This window comes from Argopecten irradians, chromosome 1, assembly GCF_041381155.1.
Source record: "Argopecten irradians isolate NY chromosome 1, Ai_NY, whole genome shotgun sequence".
NCBI lineage: Eukaryota > Metazoa > Mollusca > Bivalvia > Pectinida > Pectinidae > Argopecten > Argopecten irradians.
The window spans coordinates 38,405,509-38,431,170 of record NC_091134.1 but is presented as its reverse complement, the minus strand read 5'-3'; the positions used below and the strand labels follow the sequence as shown (position 1 = coordinate 38,431,170).

The 25,662-nt window shown below is 36.4% G+C and overlaps 3 protein-coding genes across 10 annotated transcripts in view; 1 reads left to right on the top strand and 2 right to left on the bottom strand.

Annotated features, from left to right (window-relative positions):
* The window catches only part of LOC138327030 (SH3 domain-containing kinase-binding protein 1-like), a 46,291-nt gene extending 31,014 nt beyond the window's left edge, over positions 1-15,277 (bottom strand). For 5 of the 6 annotated variants that reach the window (XM_069273025.1, XM_069273038.1, XM_069273033.1 and 2 more), the window contains exons 1-7: positions 15,124-15,277; positions 13,778-13,935; positions 12,882-13,035; positions 10,550-10,662; positions 9,545-9,647; positions 8,971-9,095; positions 5,316-5,397 (exon numbers count right to left, since the gene is read on the bottom strand). In XM_069273025.1, the coding sequence (XP_069129126.1) occupies positions 5,316-5,397; positions 8,971-9,095; positions 9,545-9,647; positions 10,550-10,662; positions 12,882-13,035; positions 13,778-13,935; positions 15,124-15,127 (739 nt within the window). In that variant the 5' untranslated portion in view covers positions 15,128-15,277. Of the gene's footprint in view, positions 1-5,315; positions 5,398-8,970; positions 9,096-9,544; positions 9,648-10,545; positions 10,663-12,881; positions 13,036-13,777; positions 13,936-15,123 lie in introns of all 6 variants that reach the window. The other variant, XM_069273030.1, reaches the window with a different exon arrangement.
* LOC138327067 (coiled-coil domain-containing protein 83-like) overlaps positions 1-25,197 on the top strand; it is a 35,695-nt gene extending 10,498 nt beyond the window's left edge. For 2 of the 3 annotated variants that reach the window (XM_069273070.1, XM_069273061.1), the window contains 11 exons: positions 18,059-18,205; positions 18,727-18,811; positions 19,389-19,557; positions 19,690-19,857; positions 20,130-20,221; positions 20,886-20,954; positions 21,452-21,573; positions 22,013-22,164; positions 22,499-22,600; positions 23,372-23,430; positions 23,554-25,197. In XM_069273070.1, coding sequence (XP_069129171.1) covers positions 18,102-18,205; positions 18,727-18,811; positions 19,389-19,557; positions 19,690-19,857; positions 20,130-20,221; positions 20,886-20,954; positions 21,452-21,573; positions 22,013-22,164; positions 22,499-22,600; positions 23,372-23,430; positions 23,554-23,724 — 1,293 coding nt within the window. In that variant the 5' untranslated portion in view covers positions 18,059-18,101 and the 3' untranslated portion in view covers positions 23,725-25,197. Of the gene's footprint in view, positions 1-17,328; positions 17,462-18,058; positions 18,206-18,726; positions 18,812-19,388; positions 19,558-19,689; positions 19,858-20,129; positions 20,222-20,885; positions 20,955-21,451; positions 21,574-22,012; positions 22,165-22,498; positions 22,601-23,371; positions 23,431-23,553 lie in introns of those variants that run through there. The other variant, XM_069273055.1, reaches the window with a different exon arrangement.
* LOC138327025 (uncharacterized) lies at positions 501-3,604 on the bottom strand. The gene has a single exon (XM_069273017.1). It carries the CDS (start codon positions 3,567-3,569, stop codon positions 501-503), a length of 3,069 nt encoding a protein of 1,022 aa, XP_069129118.1. The 5' UTR covers positions 3,570-3,604.
* Positions 25,198-25,662: the final 465 nt, after the last annotated feature.

Here is a 25,662-nt window from a genome sequence, read left to right as displayed (position 1 = left end):
ATTGTCATGATGTTTTCCATAGATGGGGAGATATATGTAAAACCGGGATACTTTTCAGGTGTTTCTGACATACAATGGGTAAAAACACGTCCATCAAGTCGTGGAGTATCTTCATCTTCTAGCTCAACACCTTCTGATGATTCGTCCAGTAAGTCATCAATGGGGCGTAATGCTTCCTGCAGAAATTAGTCCAGGTTGACCTCTGGCGAGTCCGGAGTGGTGATCACGTTGTTCCTGATGGCGATGGCGAAACTTGGACTGATGTTAGGGGAGTCCAGTGACACACCCTCACTGTCCCCTTCATCATCACTATACTCCTTAGGTAGGGACGTCTCTAGTCGCAAAGGACTACTGTTGTGTGTGGTTTGTACAGTACCATGTGAGAGTATCCTCTGACCATGGATGTGAAGGTCGCTAAGGTCACACTGTTCACACTGTTCCTTGGTATCCCGAACCATGTTAATTCTTGCTTGTTCCTCCTCCTCATCTATCTCCATGTCTCACAGACTGTATTTCTCAATGTCTGATTCCTCTTCATCATTGATACTATCGTGAATCAGGTTGTCGGTAACTGGTTCCTGACTTGACTTGGAACCATGTCTGCTATCTTCATGAATTCTATAAAGACTGAGGTTGATGCTTTGTTCGTGTGAGAAGAAGGTCTCCACAGTATTTAGGTCCTCAGAGAAAGGCCTGGTTTTATAGATGATTATTGGATTGACTTGATCTGGCTGGTTCTCACACACAGCATTATTACTACAGTCAGCTGGTATGGTTGCGTTAGATTCCATTGCAACATCATCTTTGGTGACTTGAGGAATTACTGAGTCTTTAATCAGATCTTCCTCCATTTCTTTGTCTGAACGCCTCCTGAAGGATACCAAAACAGCAGGTTCCTTGGGTTTGGAGTGAAACATTTTCTTCCAGGAGAAGCGCTTACGTCTTTTCTCTGTACAGTCACTCACATCAAAAGTCTTGCCAGTATTTACATCTTGAGATGAAGTTTTAGATTTTTTACTTTTGTCATTTTGAGAAAGAGAAATTACTTCGGCCTGGTGGTCACTTGTTTCATCCAGTTTTCTTTTGCTCTGCCGATCTTCTTCCTCCTCATATGTTTTAATAGGAGAGCTGGAGTACCGCGGCCTCACTTTGGCTGGTGTTACCACAACAGATGTATCCAAACTATCCTCTAGTGTTGTGTCGTAACTTAACAGCTCCTTGATTGGAGATGACGCTCTGTCCTCTGTTTTACCACCAAATGATTTATTTCTTGGTGTGTCATCATCAGAGGTTGCTCGATTGACCATCTCTGGGGTCTGGGTACCAATGCTACAGCGTGGAGTATACAGACGGCAGTCAGGACTGTCGTGGAAACCTGTATCCTTCCTAGGACATGCTCCTAGGCCGATTCTCAGTCGTGTATTAACAGGGGAGACCCATGGACCATCCATATTCTTCTGCTCTGACAGTACTGGATTTTCACACATCATAGGTTTTGAATGGCAGCTGTAACGGCCATTATAATAGGACAGCTGTTCTGGTAGATCTACATACTCCCCAGATGCATTTAATGTTGGTTGCTCTTTTGTGTCTAGTCCGGAAATGTCACTGTCAAGGTCAGCATTGGAGAGGAAGGACACTACATAGGAACCATCAGTATCCATGTCCGATACTGCTGTGGCATAATCTGTGTCAGCAACATCTGTAACAGCTGAGTAAAGAGAATCCTCAATCTGACTCTTCTGACAAATTTTACTGCTCTCAACATGGCCGTCATCACTTTCTGAAGAAATATCACCATCTGATATCTTTGGAGTTAAAATCTCACCTTCAGATCCGTCAACATATATCTCTGAATCTGAGGGGGTTATCTCCCCTACTGACCTTTGACAGTCTGAGATATTGGTTCCAATGTACTCATTTATCAATCGTCGTCGTAACTCTGGATGATGTCCTAATGATCCCAACTCCTCTATGCACTGTTCCAGACACAGGCCATGCATCGTTTGCTCAATCACCTGATCGACCAGCTCATTTACATAAATGTGTTCATAGTGTAATACCTTCTCCCTCACAGAGCCAGGTGGTAACACATTATAACTGGACAGCACTGAAGATTCCTTGTTGTGGTGATCATCCTCAATAGGTGGAGTAATGGAGGCTACACCTTCCTCAGCAACTGGACTTACACTCGTCTGTTCATCTGGATGTATGTTTTCTGCAGAACTGCCATACAAATCCAGATGGCCAGGTCCATCCATGTAGCCCTCTTTCCACTTTTGTGTTTCTGGATCAAACAAATGGTACCGACTGGCTATCATCCTTATAAAGGGAGACAACTGACCAGTCCGGTTGAGAGATCCCAAGTAGGAATCCTTTGCTATCTTATCACTAGTGTCATCTCTGGATCTTTGGAGAGAGTCGGCCTCTGTGTGTTTGTCTACTCTAGAACAGTCATTACCATCATCCTCTCGTCCCATCAGAAGGTTCAGCAGTGATTCATCATCATCATCATCATCAGAGCAAAACTGATAAATGGCATTCATCCTTTTTTCATGAGCTGTTTCAACACTCCCTCCAGCACTTTCAAGGGAATCTACTGACACTTCAAAGGCACCTGATGACTGATCAGGGTCATATCTCTGATTCAGATGTGTAGCAGTGATCTCCATAAGTGGTGTCCGTCCAGGAGCTGTAAGATCAGACTTCAGAATGATCCTGCAGAGCTCTGCTAATGATGGCACTCTCTGTGTTAACTTTCCGTTTGTTTCCTTTTCAATGAAAGGCATCACCGATTTAGAGCGTTTGCGAAACATATCCAGCTTCATGACACGTTTAAACAGTGATTCCTTTCTCTTTCCATGGGCAGTTGATGGTTGAACTTCCTTTGAGAGCCAGCTTTCTACCCTGGAGTTTTTCAAAGGATTCTCTGTTTTCTGCTTTTCTATGTTTAACCGGAAACTGTCAATGGACCTTGATTGTACCTTGAGATCCTCTGAACTGTTATTGTTACTGGAATTGTGATTATGTGTTGTACCCAGAACTGATGTGCGACTCCCCGTATTCCCTAGTGAGGCTATGGCAGACACACATTTCCTCTCTAACATCACATTCTCCTTGTTCTCTTCATCGACTTCCACATCAGCATACTCTATCAGATTCTCCTCAATCATATCCTTCTGATCCATTAACTGCATCCCTGAAAGCTTATCAAGGCCAGTGAGGATTGTGTAGGAAGGAAGCTGCTGACTTCTGATTGGTATCAATGCATCTTTCCTGTTTTGGTCCGAATCTAGATCCAGTACAATCTGAACTTCTTCATTAGAGATTCCATCATCTGAATCCTGGTCACCAAACAGAACACTGACCCAGCTATCTTCCGACTTCGGCATATCCCTTCCGACCAGATCAGAGTAGGAACTGTCTTCACTGGCCAGGTGACAGGAACTTCCATCTTGGCGATTTGAGGTGGAAGATTTGCTGGTCTGAGGGATTGGGGTACATGCTTGGGATAGGCGAGGGGTAGGAATTGGGGTCGTACATGCAAACCTGTGGAGCAAAGCAAACATGCAAGCTATACAGACCTACACTACTGGGTACCCATCACCATCACTGGTCATGCAGCTTCTCCTATAATGTCTCAGCCTGTCAACCTGACCAAACATGTTAGTACAGTGTTATGACAGTACACAGTGGGGCTCTGTGAAGGGGTTATGATTGATGATTTAGTGAAGACTGATAGATGCAGAGAAGAGAGGATGTATTCATGGTAAATCTAAAACATTAAGGAGAACCTGCAAAACCCTTCAGCACAAACACAAGTCCTTTTTCTCCCGTGACACATTGCAGACATGTTAACCCTACCGATTCTGGTGGAAGTCTACCGCTTCTTAGGCTGATATTCCGTCTACCGATTTAATATCCAAATATTCCGATTTCTGCAAAACATCGTCTTAATTTTTTTCTTCCGATTTCTGAATGTTTTACAGTCTGTTGGGGCTGCTATGGCGGCTTCAAAATGCATACCAGACTGAGTAGGGGGACTGGCTTCATAATTAAGTCAGCAAAGGAGGTGTGAACACTCCCGCCTTTTCAATAAATTTTGTGCTTAAAACTATTTAGCATTGTTTCAAAAACAAACACTACTTATAATTGAAATGATTTACTCACGTTTTAAAAGTAAAATAGGCGTATAGTGTCGGCTGAAAGTCATAAACTTTGCAATCGTAATGGCCGCCATTTTGGAATTGGGTGATTCTAATAAAGGAGCCAGATTTTGGTATATTTTTTCAGGATATCACTAAAAAAATTATAATTTTTTTTCAGGAGGATTATTTCTCTAGAATACTGATGTAAATTTTAGAAACAAATATTTGTATTTTTTCTTGAATAAATCGAAAGAAAATGAGTCCAGTTTGTATTACAAAAAAAAAAACAAAAAAGTGAAAGAAAAATAAAACAAGTACAGTAGACAAAATGTATATTAAAAAAGGTGAGAAACAGCATTGAAATAATACAATGTATTTATTGGCATTTTTCATCTTCTAAATGTAAAGTAAGCCTTAATTAACATTTAAAAAATGCAAAATGGGCCACCAATACAAGGCCTATGGTGATAATCAAAGTTAAAACATTCATGTAATTTGTTAACAAAATATGTTTTTGTAATTATTTTGCATATTATTGATATTTATATATCTCTGACGCGTCGTGATAAATGCCGCGTGCAAAAATCTACCTCTTTTTGGTCACCAAAGGTTAACATGTCTGCACATTGAAACGTACTGCCTTTAAGGTATTTTCTTAGTTTAACGTAAAGAATCAAAAGTGTCATTATAGTTTGATTTCTTTGGTATCTAGTTCGATTTATCTTAAATTCAAAACATGAGCTTTCTTTGGTGTTAGCATTCACCAAATTTTGATTAAAACAAGGATTCAAATAAGATGATACAAAAATATTCCATTCAACTTATTTACTTTTCAATTCAAAGTGAATTTTCTTTCTGTCACAGGAGAAATAGGTCATTTGAAAAAGCACATTTTTCTCTTGTTATAACTAGTTTTAACAAGGTTGCAAATAAGAGTATAGTAAGTTGCAAAACAAGCTCTAGATTACAATTCTTCCTTAGAAGAATCTGGAACTGTCAGACAAGGTAAATTCAACAATTTTGAGAAAAATGTGTTTTTGGTTAAAGACAGAAGTAAAAATGTTAATGATACAAGATCAATAAAATATTAAGTGCTATTACCATCTAATAGAGAAGTCTGTCAGTGCATACTAGAAAGATGTCAGCTAGAAACAGATAAAGACTTACCAGGCTTCTCCCTTTTGGTGACTGCATGAGATTTTTCCTCCTCTATGTGTCTGACCACTGGATCAGGGGGTGAGTGTGAAGCCTGGATAAATAAATCCAGAAAAGGGTCAAATTACACAGAAACCTATAACCAATACCTAACTCTAAACATTATTGTGTAGAATGGTCAATCATATTTAAAGCAAAGTATGTAACCTTAGCTATCTTGCAAACTTTTTTCAGGTCAGGGTCAAATACATGGAAATCTATCCTAAAACTTCAGGATTGAGTGTCAAAAAAATCAGGTTAAGGCCAAAAAAAATTAATTCTTAGTTTCTCAGGTCCCGCCGCATCGACATTTACCCCCCGCACCAACGTTTTTATGCGCCATAACTTAAAAATTAAAATCGAGACCGCCTGTATCGCTCACCTGGTTTTTTGTTAGTAATTATCACAAGAATCTGACAATTAGAAAAATAAGCAAATTGACTCCCAAAGTTTAATTTTGAATCACAACCATACAATGATGCTATTGATACCATACAAACATGCTATCCAATACATAGGTTCACAGACAAAGTAATTTATATGAAAATAGTAGCCTAATTGACCTTTTGACCTCGCATCTATTGCCGTCTAAGGCCCCGGGGGTCAGCCCTATCATTTGTACAATTTCAAATCCCAGCCCTATAAGGATGCTACCATTGCATTATAAGTGCTCTTCCATTCTTAGTTGCAGAGAAGAAGTCGTTTATATGGAAATAGCTAAATTGACACCTTTTGACCCCACCCTTCAGGCCCCCGGGCGGTCAGCCCCATCATTTGCAAAATTTTAAATCCAAACCCTATAAGGATGTAACCATTGCATTATGAGCGTAATCCCATGTTAAGTTGCAGAGAAAAAGTCATTTATATGGAAATTGACCACTTTTGACCCCGCCCCTCAGGCCCCCGGGGGGTTAGCCCTATCATTTGCACAATTTTGAATCCCCACACTATAAGGATACTACCATTGTATTATGGGTGCTATACCGTGCTTAGTTTCAGAGAAGAAGTCGTTTATATGGAAAGAGCCAAATTGGCCACTTTCGACCCCGCCCCTCAGGCCCCCTGGGGGTCAGCCCCATCATTTGCACAATTTTGAATCCCCACCCTATAAAGATGCTACCATTGCATTATGGGTGCTATACCATGCTTAGTTTCAGAGAAGAAGTCGTTTATATGGAAATAGCCAAATTGGCCCCTTTTGACCCCGCCCCTCAGGCCCCCCGGGGGTCAGCCCCATCATTTGTACAATTTTGAATCCCCAACCTATAAAGATACTACCATTGCATTATGAGTGCTATCTCATGCTTAGTTTCAGAGAAGAAGTCGTTTATATGGAAATAGCCAAATTGACCCCATTTGACACCGCCCCTCAGGCCCCCGGGGGGTCAGCCCCATCATTTGTACAATTTTGAATCCCCACCCTATAAGGATGCTACCATTGCATTATGGGTGCTATCCAATGCTTGGTTTCAGAGAAGAAGTCGTTTATATGGAAATAGCCAAATTGACCCCATTTGACCCCGCCCCTCAGGCCCCCGGGGGGTCAGCCACATCATTTGTACAATTTTTTATCCCTACCCTATAACGATACTACCATTGCATTATGAGTGCTATCTCATGCTTAGTTTCAGAGAAGAAGTCGTTTATATGGAAATAGCCAAATTGACCCCATTTGACCCCGCCCCTCAGGCCCCCGGGGGGTCAGCCCCATCATTTGTACAATTTTGAATCCCCACCCTATAAGGATGCTACCCTATCATTATGGGTGCTATCCCATGCTTGGTTTCAGAGAAGAAGTCGTTTATATGGAAATAGCCAAATTGACCCCATTTGACCCCGCCCCTCAGGCCCCCGGGGGGTCAGCCCCATCATTTGTACAATTTTGAATCCCCACCCTATAAGGATGCTACCATTGCATTATGGGTGCTATCCCATGCTTGGTTTCAGAGAAGAAGTCGTTTATATGGAAATAGCCAAATTGACCCCTTTTGGCCCTGCCTCTCAGGCCCCTGGGGGGTCAGCCCCATCATTTGTACAATTTTCAGTTAGTAGCCCATAAGGATGCTACCAGTCAAATTTTGTTGAAATCCGACCAGCGGTTATGGAGAAGAAGTCGATTGTTGACGGACGGACGGACGGACGGACGACGGACGACGGACGACGGACGACGGACGACGGACGACGGACGCCGGACGCCGGACGCCACGGTATGGCATAAGCTCACCTTGGTCCTTCGGACCAGGTGAGCTAAAAATTAAAATCGAGACCGCCGCATTGAACGCACCCCAAATTTCCATTCGAACTCGCCCAAAATTTCCATTCGAAAACGCACCCAGAATTGGCTCCAATTTTAGTATGCACCTTTCATTTCCGGTAAAAAATGGCTACCAATGTCAGCATTTGCTCAAAACGGAATGTTTCCTCCCAGGATTATGTATTTTCAACGGGCTTTCTTTGGATATAGTGACGATTGAGATATTTAAAAGCTGTTCTTAAAGACTGAGTAAGAATTTACATTTTCTACCCGTGTTTTCATTGATTTTCATGTCCTTCAAGTGAGAAAAAAAATAAAATGTTATCTGCCGCATTTGTTTTCAGAGAAATAAAAAATAAAAAATATTCCCGCCGCCCGCACTGACTTTTTAAAAAAGTGGCCTGCGAAACTAACAATTAATTTTTTTGGCCTAAGATTAAATCACACAGAAAACATTTAATTAATTAGAAAGAATACACATACCCAGCCTACTATACCTTTAAGTCGAGTACGAATTGGTCGCTATGTGTATTAGTGGAGCACTGCCTCCGAAAATCACTCGGGCACAGTTTTCTATACTTTTCTGTAGGTTTCATATTATTTTATGCGTTAACATGCATTTACTTATTATTTTTGTCTGAAACCAACATAACCACCATTCTTAATATCTACCGCACCCGTCACAAGACGTCAAAGTAACAATTTGTGGACTTGCCGTATAAATTCCCCTCAGAAAGACCTTTATATACATTATGTAAAAAATAATGTCTCGATGAGAATTTGATATTTCATGTGGTTCAGTTTTATTGCCTAGAAGGTAAGCGATATCAAACAAGTACGATTAAATGCAAACAAACGTTTTATAATGGTTTGCATAATAATTTCTTTGCTTCATTAGCAGTAATTGGCACCAATTGTTGCTCTAAAGACAACACCATTTTCTGTCTAAAAATCTTTTGAGCTACAATATTGCAGCTAATAATTAATATGGACAAAACTCTTGAACAAAGTAAAACTTGTAAATACCTCAGAATTGGAGAAGGAGTGATTAAATAACAAAATCATTCTTGGATTTGAGTAAATGACATAAAGAATACCAAACTAGAGAAACACTCATCTTAAAAACCAACTTAAAGCACAATCTCGTACATTATATTAGAATCTTAATATTGGCATGATTGAATGCATGCAAAAGACTAGATTCATCAATTTTTTGTAAAGCAGTTATCACTTGTTGGATCAAGTCAGATCAAAGCAAAAGAAACAAAATCAAAATTATTGCTTCTAGTTCCATCAAAAGGCCAAGGTGGATCAGTACACACCCTTATCCGTGGGTCAGATGACCTAACAATAGTAAATACTCTGATCACCCACCTTATCTGTGTTTTTTAGATTTGTGGATTTGAGTTTTATTGGTCCTCCTTCAAATATATTGCCTAAGCCTACTCCTCCTATCACCTTCTTCTTGCCTTCTACAGGTGCTTCACTAGGTTTCTCCTCTGCAACACAAGTCATTTATCACAGAATATGCATCAAAAATCGAAACACATGTGACTTTCATTATTAATGATTTTTTTTGACAAATCTGTCACAACAGTTAAAGGGAGATAACCCACTGTAAGACATGGCAATGTTATCTTTTAAAAAATAGGATATTTTTGCATGATTTTGCATGTTTGTTTGTGTGATTATTCACATATACATTTATTAAAACTACAACATAAAAGTCTTGTTGAAATAATGTGAATGATTTTCAGTAGTTTTGACGATTGTTTTAATGGTAATGTGAAAGAGAGTAGTGCAGCAAGCCCTAAGCTTTAATACTGATCTACCACTCAATCAACTGAGTAATTGAAATACATCCCATTGTAAAGCCTGAAAGCCACCATACCACTGTGTACAGTATATACAATTAAAACATGGTCTGTATTCCAATTTGATAGATTACCAGGAGTTTTTTCTGGCTCTGATTCTTCTATTTCTTCCACAAAGTTGGAAGGGAACACTCCGACTTTTCCATCTAAACTGCCTTCCCACCAGCCTTCTTCTTCCTGTAACAAGCCATTACCTTATTTCAAATTTGAAAAAGAACTCATCTTTAAAAGAATGAAATACACAAGAAATGTTTTCACTAGAAGTATTATAATCCTCTAAATTGTGTATTAGAAACAGTGATTCTGTGAAATAGAATAGTTTGAGATAAGTTGGATTTACATATAGGTAAAGGTTCAACAACAAGGTAATTTTCATGTATTAGAAAGATTTTCAAAAGTAATCCATTTAAACACTATGTAGCAAAAAGATGCTAGGTTAGTAACTTTCAGATCTTAATTTCCAACAGAACAAAACCTTCGAAGTTTCACTAAAAAGGTGAACTGAAATTTTGAAACATTTTGAAGAGATTTCTGTAACTACTCTTAAAACTATGCATGTTCAAATAAATCCTTCCAGTAATAAAACGTTAAAAATACAATAACCCACTTCTTAAAGACATTGAATTTTAAAAACTAATCCGAGTGACTTCAGCTGCTGTTGTCTCAATTCTGCACTTTATGGCAATAAGCTTAAAAGTTGTATGGTCCAAAACTTGTTCTCATTATGTTATAGAAAAAGCATTTAAAAGTGTTCTACATATTTTTCATTTAAACTTCCCATATACTGAGTTTTGTAAAGTTTGTATAAATTTTAGCAAAACTATTAAATAATTGAATTTAAATATTGATTTTCGACAGTTTAAATTAGCTCGGATATCTCTGAATTGTTCCGATCTATTCCAATCTATACAGGTATTGTCGATGTTGGTCATGTGATAAAAGTATTTTAAAACTCAGGAGGTTCTGATCAGATCTATACAGGTGTTGCCAATGTTGGTCATTAATCAATCAATTTTTCCAAAAGAAGTTACAAATGAGCACATTGTAGTATCTACCACTCTACCATGTTTTATACCTACCTGCTTTAAAACCTCTACAATATTCCCAACTTCTAACTTTAGTTCATCAGCATTTTCTGGTTCATAAGAAAATACCACTTTTGCCTTTTTTCTTTTGGTGTTTTGCTGTGTTTCTGAAACAGAAATAAAATTTCTGTAAAACTAAAATACAACTGCTTCCATATGAAAATGGGAGCAGATATGACAAAGCAGTACAGAAACAGGTAATACTAATACCCCCCTCCACAATCTCATGGCTGAGGCATAAATATGGTACATTTTGCATGAGCTTCAAGTTACAGAACTCATTAACACTTGTTTTTTCCTAATATTATAAATCGATAGATAATTTTGCTTACTGTTGAGAAGATGAGTTCTTTTATAAAATTTAAATATACATGCAGCTGAAAAATGAAAACAGATCTATAATTACAAGAGATCCCAGAGGGATCTTGGCGCCCACCAAAGAATGATCTATGTCTGACAATGGAAAGAGGGATCTTTTCTCTGCTTTTCAAACTTTTGCAAACATACTACATATAAAATTTGAGACAGATCGCTTCAGTGCTTTCTGAGAAATAGCAGCAACAAACTTCAACTATCAAAATCCAAGATGGCTCCTTGGCGGCCATCTTGTTGATCGATCAGTCCCAAATCGAAATATGCACAACTTTGGCCCTAGGGGAACCTATATATGAAATTTGAGACAGATTCATTCAATGCTTTCTGAGAAATAGCGATAACAAACTTTAACTATCAAAATCCAAGATGGCAGCCTGGCGGCCATCTTGTTGACTGATTGGTCCCAAAACGCAATATGCACAACAAGGGCCCTAGGGAAACCTACATACAAAATTTGAGAAAAATCCCTTCAGTACTTTCTGAGAAATAGCGATAACAAACTTTAACTATCAAAATCCAAGATGGCTGCCTGCGACCATCTTGTTGACCGATTGGTCCCAAAATACAATATGCACAACTATGGCCCTAGGGGAACCTACATATGAAATTTGAGACAGATCCCTTCAGTACTTTCTGAGAAATAGCGATAACAATCTTTAACTATCAAAATCCAAGATGGCTGCCTGGCGGCCATCTTGTTGACTGATTGGTCCAAAAACGCATTATGCACAACTAGAGCCCTAGGGGAACCAACATATGAAATTTGAGAAAGATTCCTTCAGTACTTTGTGAGAAATAGCAATAACAATCTTTAACTATCAAAATCCAAGATGGCTGCCTGGCGGCCATCTTGTTGACCGATTGGTCCCAAAACGCAATATGCACAACAAGGGCCCTAGGGAAACCTACATATGAAATTTGAGAAAAATCCCTTCAGTACTTTCTGAGAAATAGCGATAACAAACTTTAACTATCAAAATCCAAGATGGCTGCCTGCGACCATCTTGTTGACCGATTGGTCCCAAAATACAATATGCACAACTATGGCCCTAGGGGAACCTACATATGAAATTTGAGACAGATCCCTTCAGTACTTTCTGAGAAATAGCGATAACAAGAATTGTTAATGGACGGACGGACGGAAGGACGGACGGAAGGACGGACGGAAGGACGGACGGACGACAGACCACGGACAAATAGCGATTTGAATAGCCCACCATCTGATGATGGTGGGCTAACAAGTGGATATTGAGTTATGTCCTTATGCTTAAATCATTGTTTTCCTGAAGTTAAGAGGGGTTTGACCTGATATTAATATGCTATAATTATAATGAGTTTGATCAATACTTCAAATTTGGCTCCATGACTTACCTCGGTATCTGTGATACTGTGTAAATAGTTTTATATTTGTGTTTAGTAAAAGCTCTATATATAGGGTATTATCCTGGTATATATGATTCATATCAATGTTGATAAGATCACTTCCTGGTAGTTTTCTATTAAAATTGACAGGTTGCATTGAGATATATTAAAGTATTTGTAAGGTAACAGAATATTGCAACAAATTTGAAATACGGTTGCAACATTCAGGATGTGCAGATTTTTCCCCACAAAAAAAGGTTTCTTGTAAAAAAATGTCACATGAATACAGAACATGTAGCCAATAGGGCTTCTAGACAGAGAAAAACTGCTTGCAGCCCAAACCATAAAAAAGCATGCTTGTATATGGATACCATTAATTAGTCTAAAGCCTTAGCTTGACTCTTAACATTTGATATTAATTTATTATATATTTACGCATAGACCAGTGTTCTCATATATATGTATTGGAAATAAATGTTTTTAACACAAATGCTGTGGCTATTTCTAGAATACCCATCAATTCAGTTTCAGTAGACAATGCGACATGGCTGAATGGACACCAGCTTAAGTAGCATGTCCATCTATTCACCTTTCTTTTTGGGTGCTCCCATTCCTACGTGTACATCATCTTTGATCTTACTGGCCAGCTCACGCACGGATGCCCCTCTATGTTTGTTGATATCTTTTTTAGGAGCTGCAGGTTGGTCTTCCTTTACCTTCGTGGGTTTTGGCTTTTCTATCACCTAAAAATAACAAAACACATGTTTTGAATACTTATTGATTATATAAATATAATATAAGCATGTACCAGATATACAAATCTGCCCAAGTGACTTGCCACCATCTCCATATATATCCATCCACTAATTACTAAATAAATAGTGCCTGCATTAAAATGATTATAAACTGATCATGATTTCCTGACATCGCCTGAATTTTTCAATAATGACATAAGTATACACATGGTTTCAAATCAACTTTTAATGAATTAAGGAATTATGAATTGAAGTATTTGAATCTTTTGAGTATCTGTCTTCTTCGTTTAAAATTTTAATTTGACCAAGCTTTCCTCTCTGTTGGTGGTACTTATTGTACTGTAATTCAGCTAGGAAGATTACTAAATCATATGAGCAGGTTATGCTATCTAGCACTGACATTATGTAAATTATATAAATTAGGTCAGGACTATAAACAGAACAAATTGAAATAACACTACGGGTCTTTTTAAAAGGGAATGAAGAATGATAAATCATCTTAAAGAATGTTGTGTGTAAATGGATAAATAAAAGTTTTATAAATGATAAATCATGAAGAAATGGACACTTCCTGGCTAAATTTTAGCTTATAAATTAAATGGTCCATGTCAATTCTTCTGTGTTATATGTTTACATACATACAACTTAGTATGAACTTACAAGTCAAAATATGATTATCAGTCTGATAAAATGCCAACATCTGATGATCATGATCATGATCTAGTATTACCTTGACAAAATTGTCAGGGAACATGCCAACTTTGCTATTGAGTTCCCCCTCCCACCAGCCTCCTTCAGACATAGTGACATTTTTGATGATATCTCCAACTTTTATGTTGAGCTCATCTTCCTGTTCAGCAGCATACTCAAATGTCACTTCCACATCCACTGCAATAATGTTAGTTAATCATTATAAAATTGTACTTTTGGAACGTAACAAAAGTAATATGCAGACATGCATTATCAGTTTGGGGTGGGGTAGGCAGGGTTTTCATTATCTTTCAGGAGAGGCGGTACAAATTACAATTTCAGGGGGTACTTTTCTATACCATCTGTATGCTATCTGATGTAATTTAGCCCAAATCAGGCCGTACCACAGCCAGGTTTAACTGGCAAAAAGTACTGGGTACCGCCTGATATTGTAGGGTGGGGTTGGAGGCTTTGTTTGTTTGATTATTTTAACGTCCTATTAACAGCCAGGGTCATGGAAGGACGGCGGTCAGGAGCTGGGATGTACCTCCGAGTCCATGACCTGAAACTTTCAGACTTCAAATACTTAAATCAATACCACACATATTTTCCAATCATTTAGGACAAGGCGAAAGCGATTCATTAATAAATTAATTACCATAATCACTAATGTTTGTTCAACGTAAATTTTACCTAAAACAGTTTTTGATTTAGAAGATATGTTTCTATTAAAATTGACACTTGTAACTGAGAGTCTATAATATGGAACTGTGCTACGTAACCGAACCCCCAGATTATTACACATAGGAAGAAATACACCGGTACTTCATCAATCATCTTGATGTCACCTGTACATCACCACATGTAAGATTTGTTAGTAGTTATGTTCAGTGTTTAGTTATGGTATCTTATTACGAAACCAGAATATTTATGAGATGCTTACATATAACACAATTCAAACAATTTTCAATCAGATCAGAAGTTTATTTAGGAAAATATTTTCAGGAACTTCCTGTCAAAACATGAAAGTCCCACCGCCCCAAAGTATTTTTGAGAGCCTTTACGAATGAGTCATGTTTGTAATGTAATGTCAAAACATCAGAGGACAGTCTTGAAATACAATGCATATATTACATGGAAATAATAACTGTATTTCCCTTTTATTAATCTCATTTTATGGATATTCAGGTAATCCGATAATTAGCGAACTTCTGCGGAAGTGTCATAAAATCTGTGTCAACATCGACAGGTCAGCGGGTCACCAAACAGGAAACGTGTGTACCTGTACTACGGTATAAACACACGTAGAGACACATTTATCACTTAAATGGAAGTTTCATTCCATACTCATAACATGCACATGCAATGTGTTTGACCAATACTCACCCATTGTGATCCTACTTGACGATTCCAAGTTGTCAAATCCTCATCTTCTATAAATGACTTCCAAAATGGCGCCTAGTCATGTGACTTGTCAGATCTCAACTTCACTCTCTTAGCTATAGTCCGTTTCAAGAAAACTAGAGTTGTTTGCTCACTTGATCCTCAAGGCACCCTATATAAGTCTACATGGATAAAATTATTTGCGGTCGTTTCTCACCTTTTGGTGTGTATTTTTAATCTTGAAGACGGTTAAGATATATTTATGATTTACGAAATATCGCAATATTATTTGATATTTACATTTTCACTGCAGTCCCACTATGTAACCTTACCAAGCGCAGTCAATAGGCTATGAACTTCAATCGCTTATGATGACGTCATTATCATTGTGACGTCACAATTGTCGTGCCAGCGATCACGGGAGGCGGCTGTTCAAATGACTGTTCCATCCATGACGATAACTAATGATTAATACATTACAGATGCAAAATTCCTTGTTATTTCAACATAAAATTGTAACCAAATGTAAATATAAGTATTGAACGTCTTTCAGTTGGCATTCATAGCCAATATGAATGCCAATTGGACAAAGACAAATCCAACATGAAGCGCTAGTAACCGCAAATGTGACGTCAGATAATTATATCAAAATATGACGACACAAGGTACTTAACCAACGTCGAAATTGTTATCTCTAAACCCCTGCAATGTCGAGGAATGTGTTCATATTTTATATCAAGTAAATGAAGTAATCAATTATGTAGTCCGCTAAACCGGCCTATTTTATACTACAAAACAAACAACAACAACAACAACTAAACCTAAGAATATACATGTAGACAGGTTTATCAATGAGGTATAAATGATAATGACGATGATGATACCTCATTGATAGTCCGTTAAACCTGTTTATATTATAACCAACTCCCCTCCCCATATGCAAGCATGTATACAAAAAACTAATAATATACATTTGTAAGTAGGTTTCAACGGACTATCAATCGTCATCATCTTATTAATTTACAATGTAAACTAATACAAATTAATCCATATATTATTAGATCAAATAAAATTGAGAATACAATGGGTTTTTTTTTGAGAGAGAAAACGTTTCTTTTTACGGTGAAAAATATTATTACCAGAAATATACGTATATTACTAATATATGTCAATGATATTATTACAGATGCCCCACTTATTGTACTTTTGGGACTTTATATATGTCTTTATATTTAAAGAGACAATTTAGTCTAAGAGAACATTACAATTTGTACATATATCAGAAAAAAATCAAGTTCTAAAGGAAATTAGATCAGCCGGTTTTACTGTGATATGCCAGAAAAGCCCATGGTGGTGAAATGCGTGTGAAATGTGCAAACTCGCTCGCTGTCCGCCATTCTAATTATGGTCAAACATCTTGTATGCCGAACCCTGTCCCTTGCTCGTAGAGTAATGCTACTTTTGTCTAGAACTGCTCGAATCGCTCTGACAGTAGTGTGTTTACCTTATTAGGTGAATTATCTTGCCTAAAAATCATTTTATCACCTCAAACGTGGCTATGTAGTTCATTTGCTTAACGTGCGTGACTTTGGCTTGGATATGGGTACAGCGTACATCTTGTACCTGCTTAATCGTGTTGATCAACGATTTGTAATTACAATGGTATCAATTAAAATACTAAACATTGACGTGGAATTTGTCAATAATTTATGTCATATGTTTCATAAGAAATGTAGAACTACCGATTAATTTATGTGAGAGATTATTATTTCTGAGGACTGTACCTTGCTTGCATAATACCACAATAATGCAATAAGTGAGGATAGATAAATATATATATATGACTAAATTAAGATATAGAGTGTTAACATTTTTGGCTTTAAAAGCAACAACTTAATAAACGACAGTTTAATTTTTACGTGCAAATTTATTATCTTTACTGGCTGGTGACATATATATAAAATTATCTTGATTTTGATTGACGGGGCATGACCAAATGCGACTCTGAACCGGAATTGCACTAGCCCGTTATTGGTTAAAAAATTACTAAAGCTCACTGGTATTTTCGTATAATGATGCAGTTTGTTTTACATATACGAATATACTTGGCATACTTTCTTACCATACGGCGAAAATAGAGAGAATTTGCTGCTTTTTTATCGACAATAATCGTATTGATTTAAAATACAAATATTATGAAAATACGAAACTAAAATGTAATCCGTGTTGCTAGTCAAAACAAATATGGTGGACGAGCATCTGCAGATTCTAGTTTTTGGATGAAAATCAGGTTGATTACTAAGTAAAGAAATCACAGTCAATCACTAAGATAGAAGAACAAGTAAGAACCATATTGGATGTTAAAATGTTACACAATGTGTTTAAAATACTTTCTAAAATCGTAATAACTACCACACTTTGTCGACTACAACAAAACCCGGTTTCAAAAAATGGTTTAGTAAGACTTTACATTGTCATTCATTGAAATCAAGTGACGGGTACTTTCATACAAAGTTCAAGTTTGCAAACAAGTTTAACTAAGTATTGTTGTGCGTATGTGCTTTCCATATATACATGTCCCTTTCAGAACGTTCACAAAAAATTCTAAGAAAAATCCATGCTAGGGGAAAGTAGTCAAATTTCGGACGGAATCAAATTTCGGACAGTAATTAGAAAATACTTAAAAACTCATAATCGAGTTTCAAGTGATAAATGCAAGAAAAGAAAATTCTCTTTCTGCTCATACCTCAGTTATGGGGGTATGTGGATAGGTTTCAAGCATACAAAGGTTTTACTATTAAGGTGTCCAAAATGTGACTACTTTCCCCTAATTTTCAGCCAAAGCGATTTGTGAAACACAGATGGTTACTCTATACAGCATAGACACAACGGTTCATTCAATCACAAAATTATTGTGTGTTTTTTTTTCTGTTTTTAGGATTGCTTTATAGCTTCTGCAGGGAGTTTATTCAACAAACAAAATGGGGAAAAAGAAAGGCAAGAAGGGAAAAAAGGGAGGTGGAAAGAAGGGAGGCAAGAAAAAGGAAGCACAAATGACAGCCAAGGAAGCGATTCTAGCATACCAGTATGTACATGTTTTGTATGTAGCAGAAGTTTTTAAAGCACCATCATCATTCTTTTTCTCCCAATTTGATTATGTGTTATAGAGTTTAGTGCAAACAAGAACGAAGCGGTAAAATGTTCGTGTAGCAATACAGCCAAAGCAGTCCGATTATCATACCAGTGTTGATAGTTTTTGAAATATTATACTTGTTGCCTTCAACACACACATATGTAGATGTCCTTTTCAGCTATTGTGATCAAAAGGAAAATATATCAGTCACACTTACGTCAACTTCTTTATCAAGCATTAAGAGAATATAAAGGACAAATGAAATTAAAACAGATATAAATACAATGTATAATTAACCTTACCTAAATAACATAGGACTTTTTATAGGGTAAAGCTAATAATTAAATCAATTAATATATATTTTTCTCAAATTTACATCTATTGACTGAAGACATTAATCTTTCCAGGGTTGGAATCACAAAGAATTTTTTTTAACATTTACATCTATTGACTGATGACATTAATCTTTCCAGGATTGGAATCATTGAGAAAAAATTGGAGGATGTCATGTTTGAGTCCAGAGGATGGGAAGATAAAAATCATAGACACGAAGAAAGGGTAAGATTAATAATTGATGCATTACTGTATGTCAAAGGTGAAGCCAAGGAATGAAGCACTGTAGCCAATGTCACCGGGGCGTAGCAAATATAACCAGAGACAAAAGTTCAGTTGATCATCTTTTATTACCAAGTGGTAGGAAATATTACAAAGACAAACAAAAAACAGTCACTCACCATGTCTTTTCATATCGAACACAGAAGTGAGATGACGTAGACAGGTGTGAGAACGCAACAAGCATGCAAAGTAGGTGCGAGTGTTAATTGCTGAGTTGCGTTCCTGCTGATGTCCATGTCACGTCGGACTGGTCCGGCCACTTTGTGCACATACCTCACATTCCACAGGACATGTACATTGACAGGGTCACATGTAAACAACACGCCACATACACAGGGACTTGACGCACACAGTACATAATTGGTATATAACACCTAGGTTACACCAATGATAGAACATATTGTATAGTGAATCAGTCACATTTTCCTATGTAAATTGTGTTTGTACTTTGTAGTAGAAATTATGTTTTAAGTATTTACTTGTTTTAAAAATTCTTACAAGTATTTATTTCTATTTTCAGAATGAGAAGCTACTCTCAGAACAAGAACTCTTAATCAAACATTTGCTGAAGCAGGCAAAAGAAGTGGAAAAGTACTTTGAAAATGAAGAAGTGAAAACACGTGATGATGTTATAATGACAATGAAAGATAAATGGGGACGCCAGCGGCATAAGGAAAATGAACTTGCTGGTAAGTGAGTTAAGGTAAAATGATGACTTGTTTTAGGTATGAAAATAATAAGCAATTACATGTGTAAGTACAATGTACTTTCACTTATTAAAAAGTTTAATGTACATTGATGCACATTTTGCTCTGTTGCAGATTTAAAGAAACAAATTGCTGAGACAGAGGCACAAATTAGTCTGGAGGAGAAAGAAGTAGACATATGGCTAACATTTCGTGACAAAGGTGACATGGATCAGAAAAAACAAATCCAGCTACTAAAAGATGAACTTGTGGATATGGAGGCCAGCTTTGGTGACATGAAGAGTAAGAGCTTTTGTTTGTATTTTTTAAATTATAAAGATGGGAAAAACATTTTTTTTTTTAAATCATTATAGCTGCCATCTTTTGGTCACCTGAGTTGAGGGCTTATCCGCATTGTAATTGACAGATACAGTATATGACAAAATTAACTAAAACTTTTAAGAGCACAATTCATCACTGTGTTCAAAAATATACCATAACAAAGGTGACTACTAAGACTTATCAGTCTCTGATTTTATTTCATTGTAAAATTAAATTGTCTTAATTATTTAAAGATCACTTGGAGCGATCACAAGAAAAAGCAACAGCTGAAATTAACAAGCACACAGAAGAAACAGTGGATAAACAGAAATACCTGGCTTCTGAGGTTTGTCTGTTGTATTATATCATACCCTACTCTGTAGATTAAATTGTACAAGACAGGTGTATACATATCAGTAATTCTATCATCAATTTGCACCAAATTGCTTTGAACATATGGGTGCTATCGCATGGTCACAATGTACTGGCACTGCACATATATTTGTATTTTCTTCTAAATCCTATTAAAAGCCCCTTTTTGAAACCAGTTTTGTGCCAAGACACTAATTATGATTAATATTTGATGGGTACATGTGTTTGCTAATATATATGGACTAGGCTAGACTGGCCATCAGACCCTAAGTTGTTGATAAGACTTTCTCAGCAGTGTTCTTTACAAGGTTACCTCCCCCTAGTTTGAAACCTGGAATCAGATAGGTAGTAGAGACAAAAATAATCAATTCAAATTTAATTGATTTTTTACAATATTTTAGAGACTGGTGGCCAGTCTAGGACTAGGCAATCACTAAGTTACATGAGTTTCTGTACTATGATTGGAACCAGTTGGTTTATTCAATACCACATCTAGTCAGAATTCTTCTGCCTTTCTATATTTTTTATATGTAAAGACAGAATAATTTAGATAATATCACATCTCACTATTTGAGGTGCAGGTAGTAATTTAACATAAAAAAAGCAAGATTACGATTTCAACTTCATTCTTTTTACAGAAAGCCATTGGTCAGCTGGACAAGTACAGTCGTCAGGAGGTTCTAGACAATGATTGGCTCCGAAGAGAGGTAAAGATATATAATGATAAGATAGTCAATTGAGCTTCATCATCTGAGACTCATGTAAACTTAACACCCTATTTACATTAAACGTGTATTTCTTGGTTGGCATATAATTCAAAAGGTATTTGAAATCAACAAATGCTTCTCTCTTTATCTAATTCTGACTTTGGAAGCAAATGTATGTGTATATAAAATTGATAGGGGTTACAAGATTGTCTGCCCCTTAGTAGTTTGAATTTTAGGTAGAACTTCTCAGCTCAATTCTTATACTAGATTATCTCCCCTTAATTTAAATTTTAGGACATAGACATAGAGACAACAACAATCATCAATTCAAGTTCTATCAATGAAAATTTTTGATATTCTAGAAACTGGTTTTGAGTCTATAGATGGACACATTAATAATTGATGACGATGAATTAATAACCTGTTTTCTAAAGCCACACTATTGTGACCCCCTTGTATTAAAGATAGTGATGTAAAATAATAAGTTTTACAAACAGGTGGAGATCCACAAAGCTGAGTCTGCAGATCTGAGAAAGGAGGTAGAAGATTTAGAGAAGGCTAACCTCCTGATCATGGCTGATTTATTTGAGTGTAAAATTGACGATCTAAAGGTGTCAAGGTCAGTGGTAGCATATTGGATACAGGCCAAGGTCACAGTTAAATGTGAAGTAAATGTAGTAAAAGTTTCGAGATAAATGAATGGTGTACTTATTAACACTGAGTATCACTGCCAGTTGGAACCAATTTGTTTTTAGTGTCTTCACTAGCCAAGGGTATTCAGTATGATGCTCTTCCTGAGTATCATTTTAAGGAGAGAATTGTACTGAATGCCCTTGGCTAGCAAAGATGTTTTTGCCCTTAATTTTTAGAAAAAATGCCATTTTGTGAAGTTTCTTTATTTAAAAGAAAATGTTACAAAGACGAAAAAATAGTAGTGACAGTTCAATGAATTTGCTATTCTATTACTTGTTATGTTTCATTATTCATGTAATAAATACTTTGGCCTTGCTGAAGTGTATGATTGTTTAATGACACATTATTATTCTTTCTTCTGCCAGGAACTTTTTCCTGACTCAGTTCGAGGAGGGTGGTGAGAATCTGGATCAAACAGGAATCCTAGAGATGGACCTAGCACAAATATCAATTAATGACACTAGTACAGATGACAACACAACCTTAGCCATCAAAGAAGCAGGGGAGACAATCCCAGGTATGATGAGAGGACTCCTTTCATTATAGTGAATTAAAAACGATGTACATGCATGTATAATTGTGGGTCTTTTGTCTGTTCATTTGACCTGAAGTATAGTGACTTACCAACAGTCAATCGAACAGTCCTAGCTGGTATACAAATGTTGTTTGTGTCTAAATAAGTGATCATTTATATTTAGTATATTTGCTTTGACACTGTACGTGTCCAGACAGGGCCCTAGCTAAATATTGTAATTAACTTCATGTTAACGGTTATTGGATATTAACTTGAGTTAAGTGATACAGGCTATCTGGATCTTTTGTTTGATACTGCTTCACTTTTTTTGCTGCAGGGAGATGTGGCAGTGCTACACAGAGGGCAGTAGAAAAGAAAGTGTTCTCTATGGCTGCGCCGCCCTTCATAGAACATGATGGAGACAGTTCATCAGAGGATGGTAAGGGCTTACCACACAGATCTGTATTTGGAACACTGTAAACGCAATGTTAACATGTGTTTATCATTAAATTAAACATGCGTGAAAATACCCACGTTTACAATGTCACTGTTGTTACTGGAATGATACTTGATCAAGTTTTTTAAGTACATGTATTCATATGCTCCCTAACTAGAACCGTTGTAAGAAATTTTTGTTAAACAAATAAAGACAAATATTACAAAGGGAAATCAATATTTAGATGTTGAGAGGCAGATTTCTTTGAGTTTGCTTCTTAATTACATGTAGTAGTATTTTGTCAGCTTTTGAAACTTTCCCATTGGAAATACACATTGGTATTCTGTTTAGTTTTTCCCTAGTTTTATGATTAAAAGTTTTTTAAATGAAACATCAAGTACCATATTTTCCCTGTTAAGAGCGCCTCCTTTAATAAGTGCTCCCCGTATGTTTTGCTGAAAAAACCCCATATCATTTCAAACAATTTTTGTGGTAGATTGTAACGATTTTTCGTTGCCATTGTTAATGAAATACTGTTTCACATTAGTTTGGTGCTTAAGATATCTATATCATCTTGTATAAGAAATAAATTTATTGTATTGGACATTTTTGCCGATTGTTTACGCATAGAAACAGCGAGATCGCCATAGCTTAAATCTGCAAATAAAAATTAAAGTGTCAGATGCTATGAATTTATCTGTGGTTATTTTGTTATCTTTTTACTCCTTTATCATACCATGGAGACTGATATGGATGACAATTTTGTTTTTACAGATGAGAGTGTAGATACAGACCTGTTGGATAATATGTATTTCGAAGAAGAAGACTTTTCTGTAAGTAGATCACGATATAATGAATAACGGTGTCACTCTTCAAACCCTAAGCATGTACCCATGTATGAAAGCGATTGCATGACAAATTGAGTATATTAATATTTTTTTATATATTTGTAACAGGATTACCTAAAGCTTGGACCGTTGGAAATGAAGTTACTGAATGTATCAGGGACACAGATGCCAATCCATGTACCACAGGCTCTAAGTGCTGAGGAGGCCGCAGCTAAGGACTGTAAGCCCGACAGCTGGCCTGTCACTCATCCGATGCTGAGGGGCGTGTCCAAGCCTTAAAAATTTTATTGTTGAGGGGTATGGCCAAGCTATAATTATTCGACCTGTTGGGAGCATTTGCTAAACCACTGATATTCCACTATTGAGGGGCGTGGCCAAGTGATAGATATTCCATTTGCTGAGGGGCGTGGCCAACCAATGACAGTTAAAATGTATCTACCTATTAAGGAGTACATTTCATTCCTTTTACTCTGCTGATGGCATTGGTATTTGACTTTGTTACATTTATGCTAGGTCGACACATGAGTACTGTTGTGTACCGGCCTGAACACAGTACAAGCAAAGGGTAATCCGAGACAAAAGATGATTATCATTAAATATGGCCTAAATGGTTTACAAGTGTGTTGATAAATATATAACATTATATTTCTGATTGAGTGTAAGTTTGATTGAGGAAGTATTTTACCTGTAATAAATCATTATTGCCCAGCCACCAGTGATTTCAAAGCTAGTGTTAATGATGTAAGGGGTACATGTAGGTTGGTGTTTTTTCTTCAAGGCACTCCAGCTTTTTTCCTTTTACAAAATCTTGCATATATATGTCCTTAAATGACCCTGGTACCAGGTATTTGTTTGGGGGCATAAATCCAAACCAAACAAAAAAAAAATTCTTAATTAACTTAAATTATTCCCTTCTTTGTCCTATGCAGTTCTTACTTATTTATACAGTGGTATTTAAATGTTTATTTTTATCAAGGTTTAATTTTATTAGCATATCATGATGATGTTATTTCAGTGAGAGAATAAGAAAACAAGAGAAGAAAACATCCATTTGTTATATCACTGGCACAGATATATCAATTGATTGTGGGTGTCTCATTTACTTAATCCGTCCAATATATTTTAATTTATATCGAATTTGATACATTTTGAGTAAATGTAATTAAGATCTTTAGCTGTTTCAACAATCCTAGTGACCACTGTGCTAGATAGTCAATAAGAATCAAATTTTTTCAATATCCTTGATTGTCTCATGTTGAATCAAATTGTCCTTGTTATGGTAACTTATTCACCCCTGAAAATTGATAATGAACTACTCCAGTCTTTGAATCAAAAGAGTTCAAATGTGTCATCAGAGGTGAATGAATCAATGGTCCTCTGCTCTAAGTGCCCACCATTGTTACTGTTACCAGGGATGTATATGTAGTGTACATACTACAGTACTAGACTATCAAAGCATTCGGATGAGTAAATAGTTTAAACTTTACAGTTTTGTGACTAAAAACTGAGTCTTAGAGGATTTGGGAGATGGACAAAAACAATAGTGTGCTTAGTATGTATATTAAGGAATGCTTGAGAGTGTGTCTTTGTGAGAGAGGTATTAACAATGACAAATCACTAAGGAATTTTATCTACAATCTATATAGATTTTCTTTCTTTTATGTTGTAATTATATTTCGTTGTTTATTACTTAAGGACTATTTTTGATGATAATTTTGTTTGCAATATTTGAATAAAATTGCTACATGTAAATTTGATTTTGTCATCCTATCAACCTGAGAGAAAACAACAATAATATGATATCTAAATCTATAATGTCTCTTTGTGCTTACCGTTATTTAAACAATTTACTCCAGTCTAATTGCATTCATAGTCCTTTACTTACCCCTTCTTTAAATATTGCTCACAGTTATTCCATAACATATTGTGAACCAGTTTTAAAAATACATGAGTGGAACAAGCACAAATAAAGATGCTCCCCCGCTGACATATTAGTTTTTTTTCACTTTCAAAAACAGGAGCAGACGATTTAGTATTTTTCTTAAGTTACAAAAGTTACCTTACTTACTTTACACCATTACAACCATCGTAAAGTTTGAGTTTCTTATTATACTTCAAGTTAAAAATATGAAAAATAATTAATTGTATCCCGAAAAAAATCCTTGATACTATATCCTATATGTACTGATTGCGGCTTGCACCAAAGGCAAAACGAAT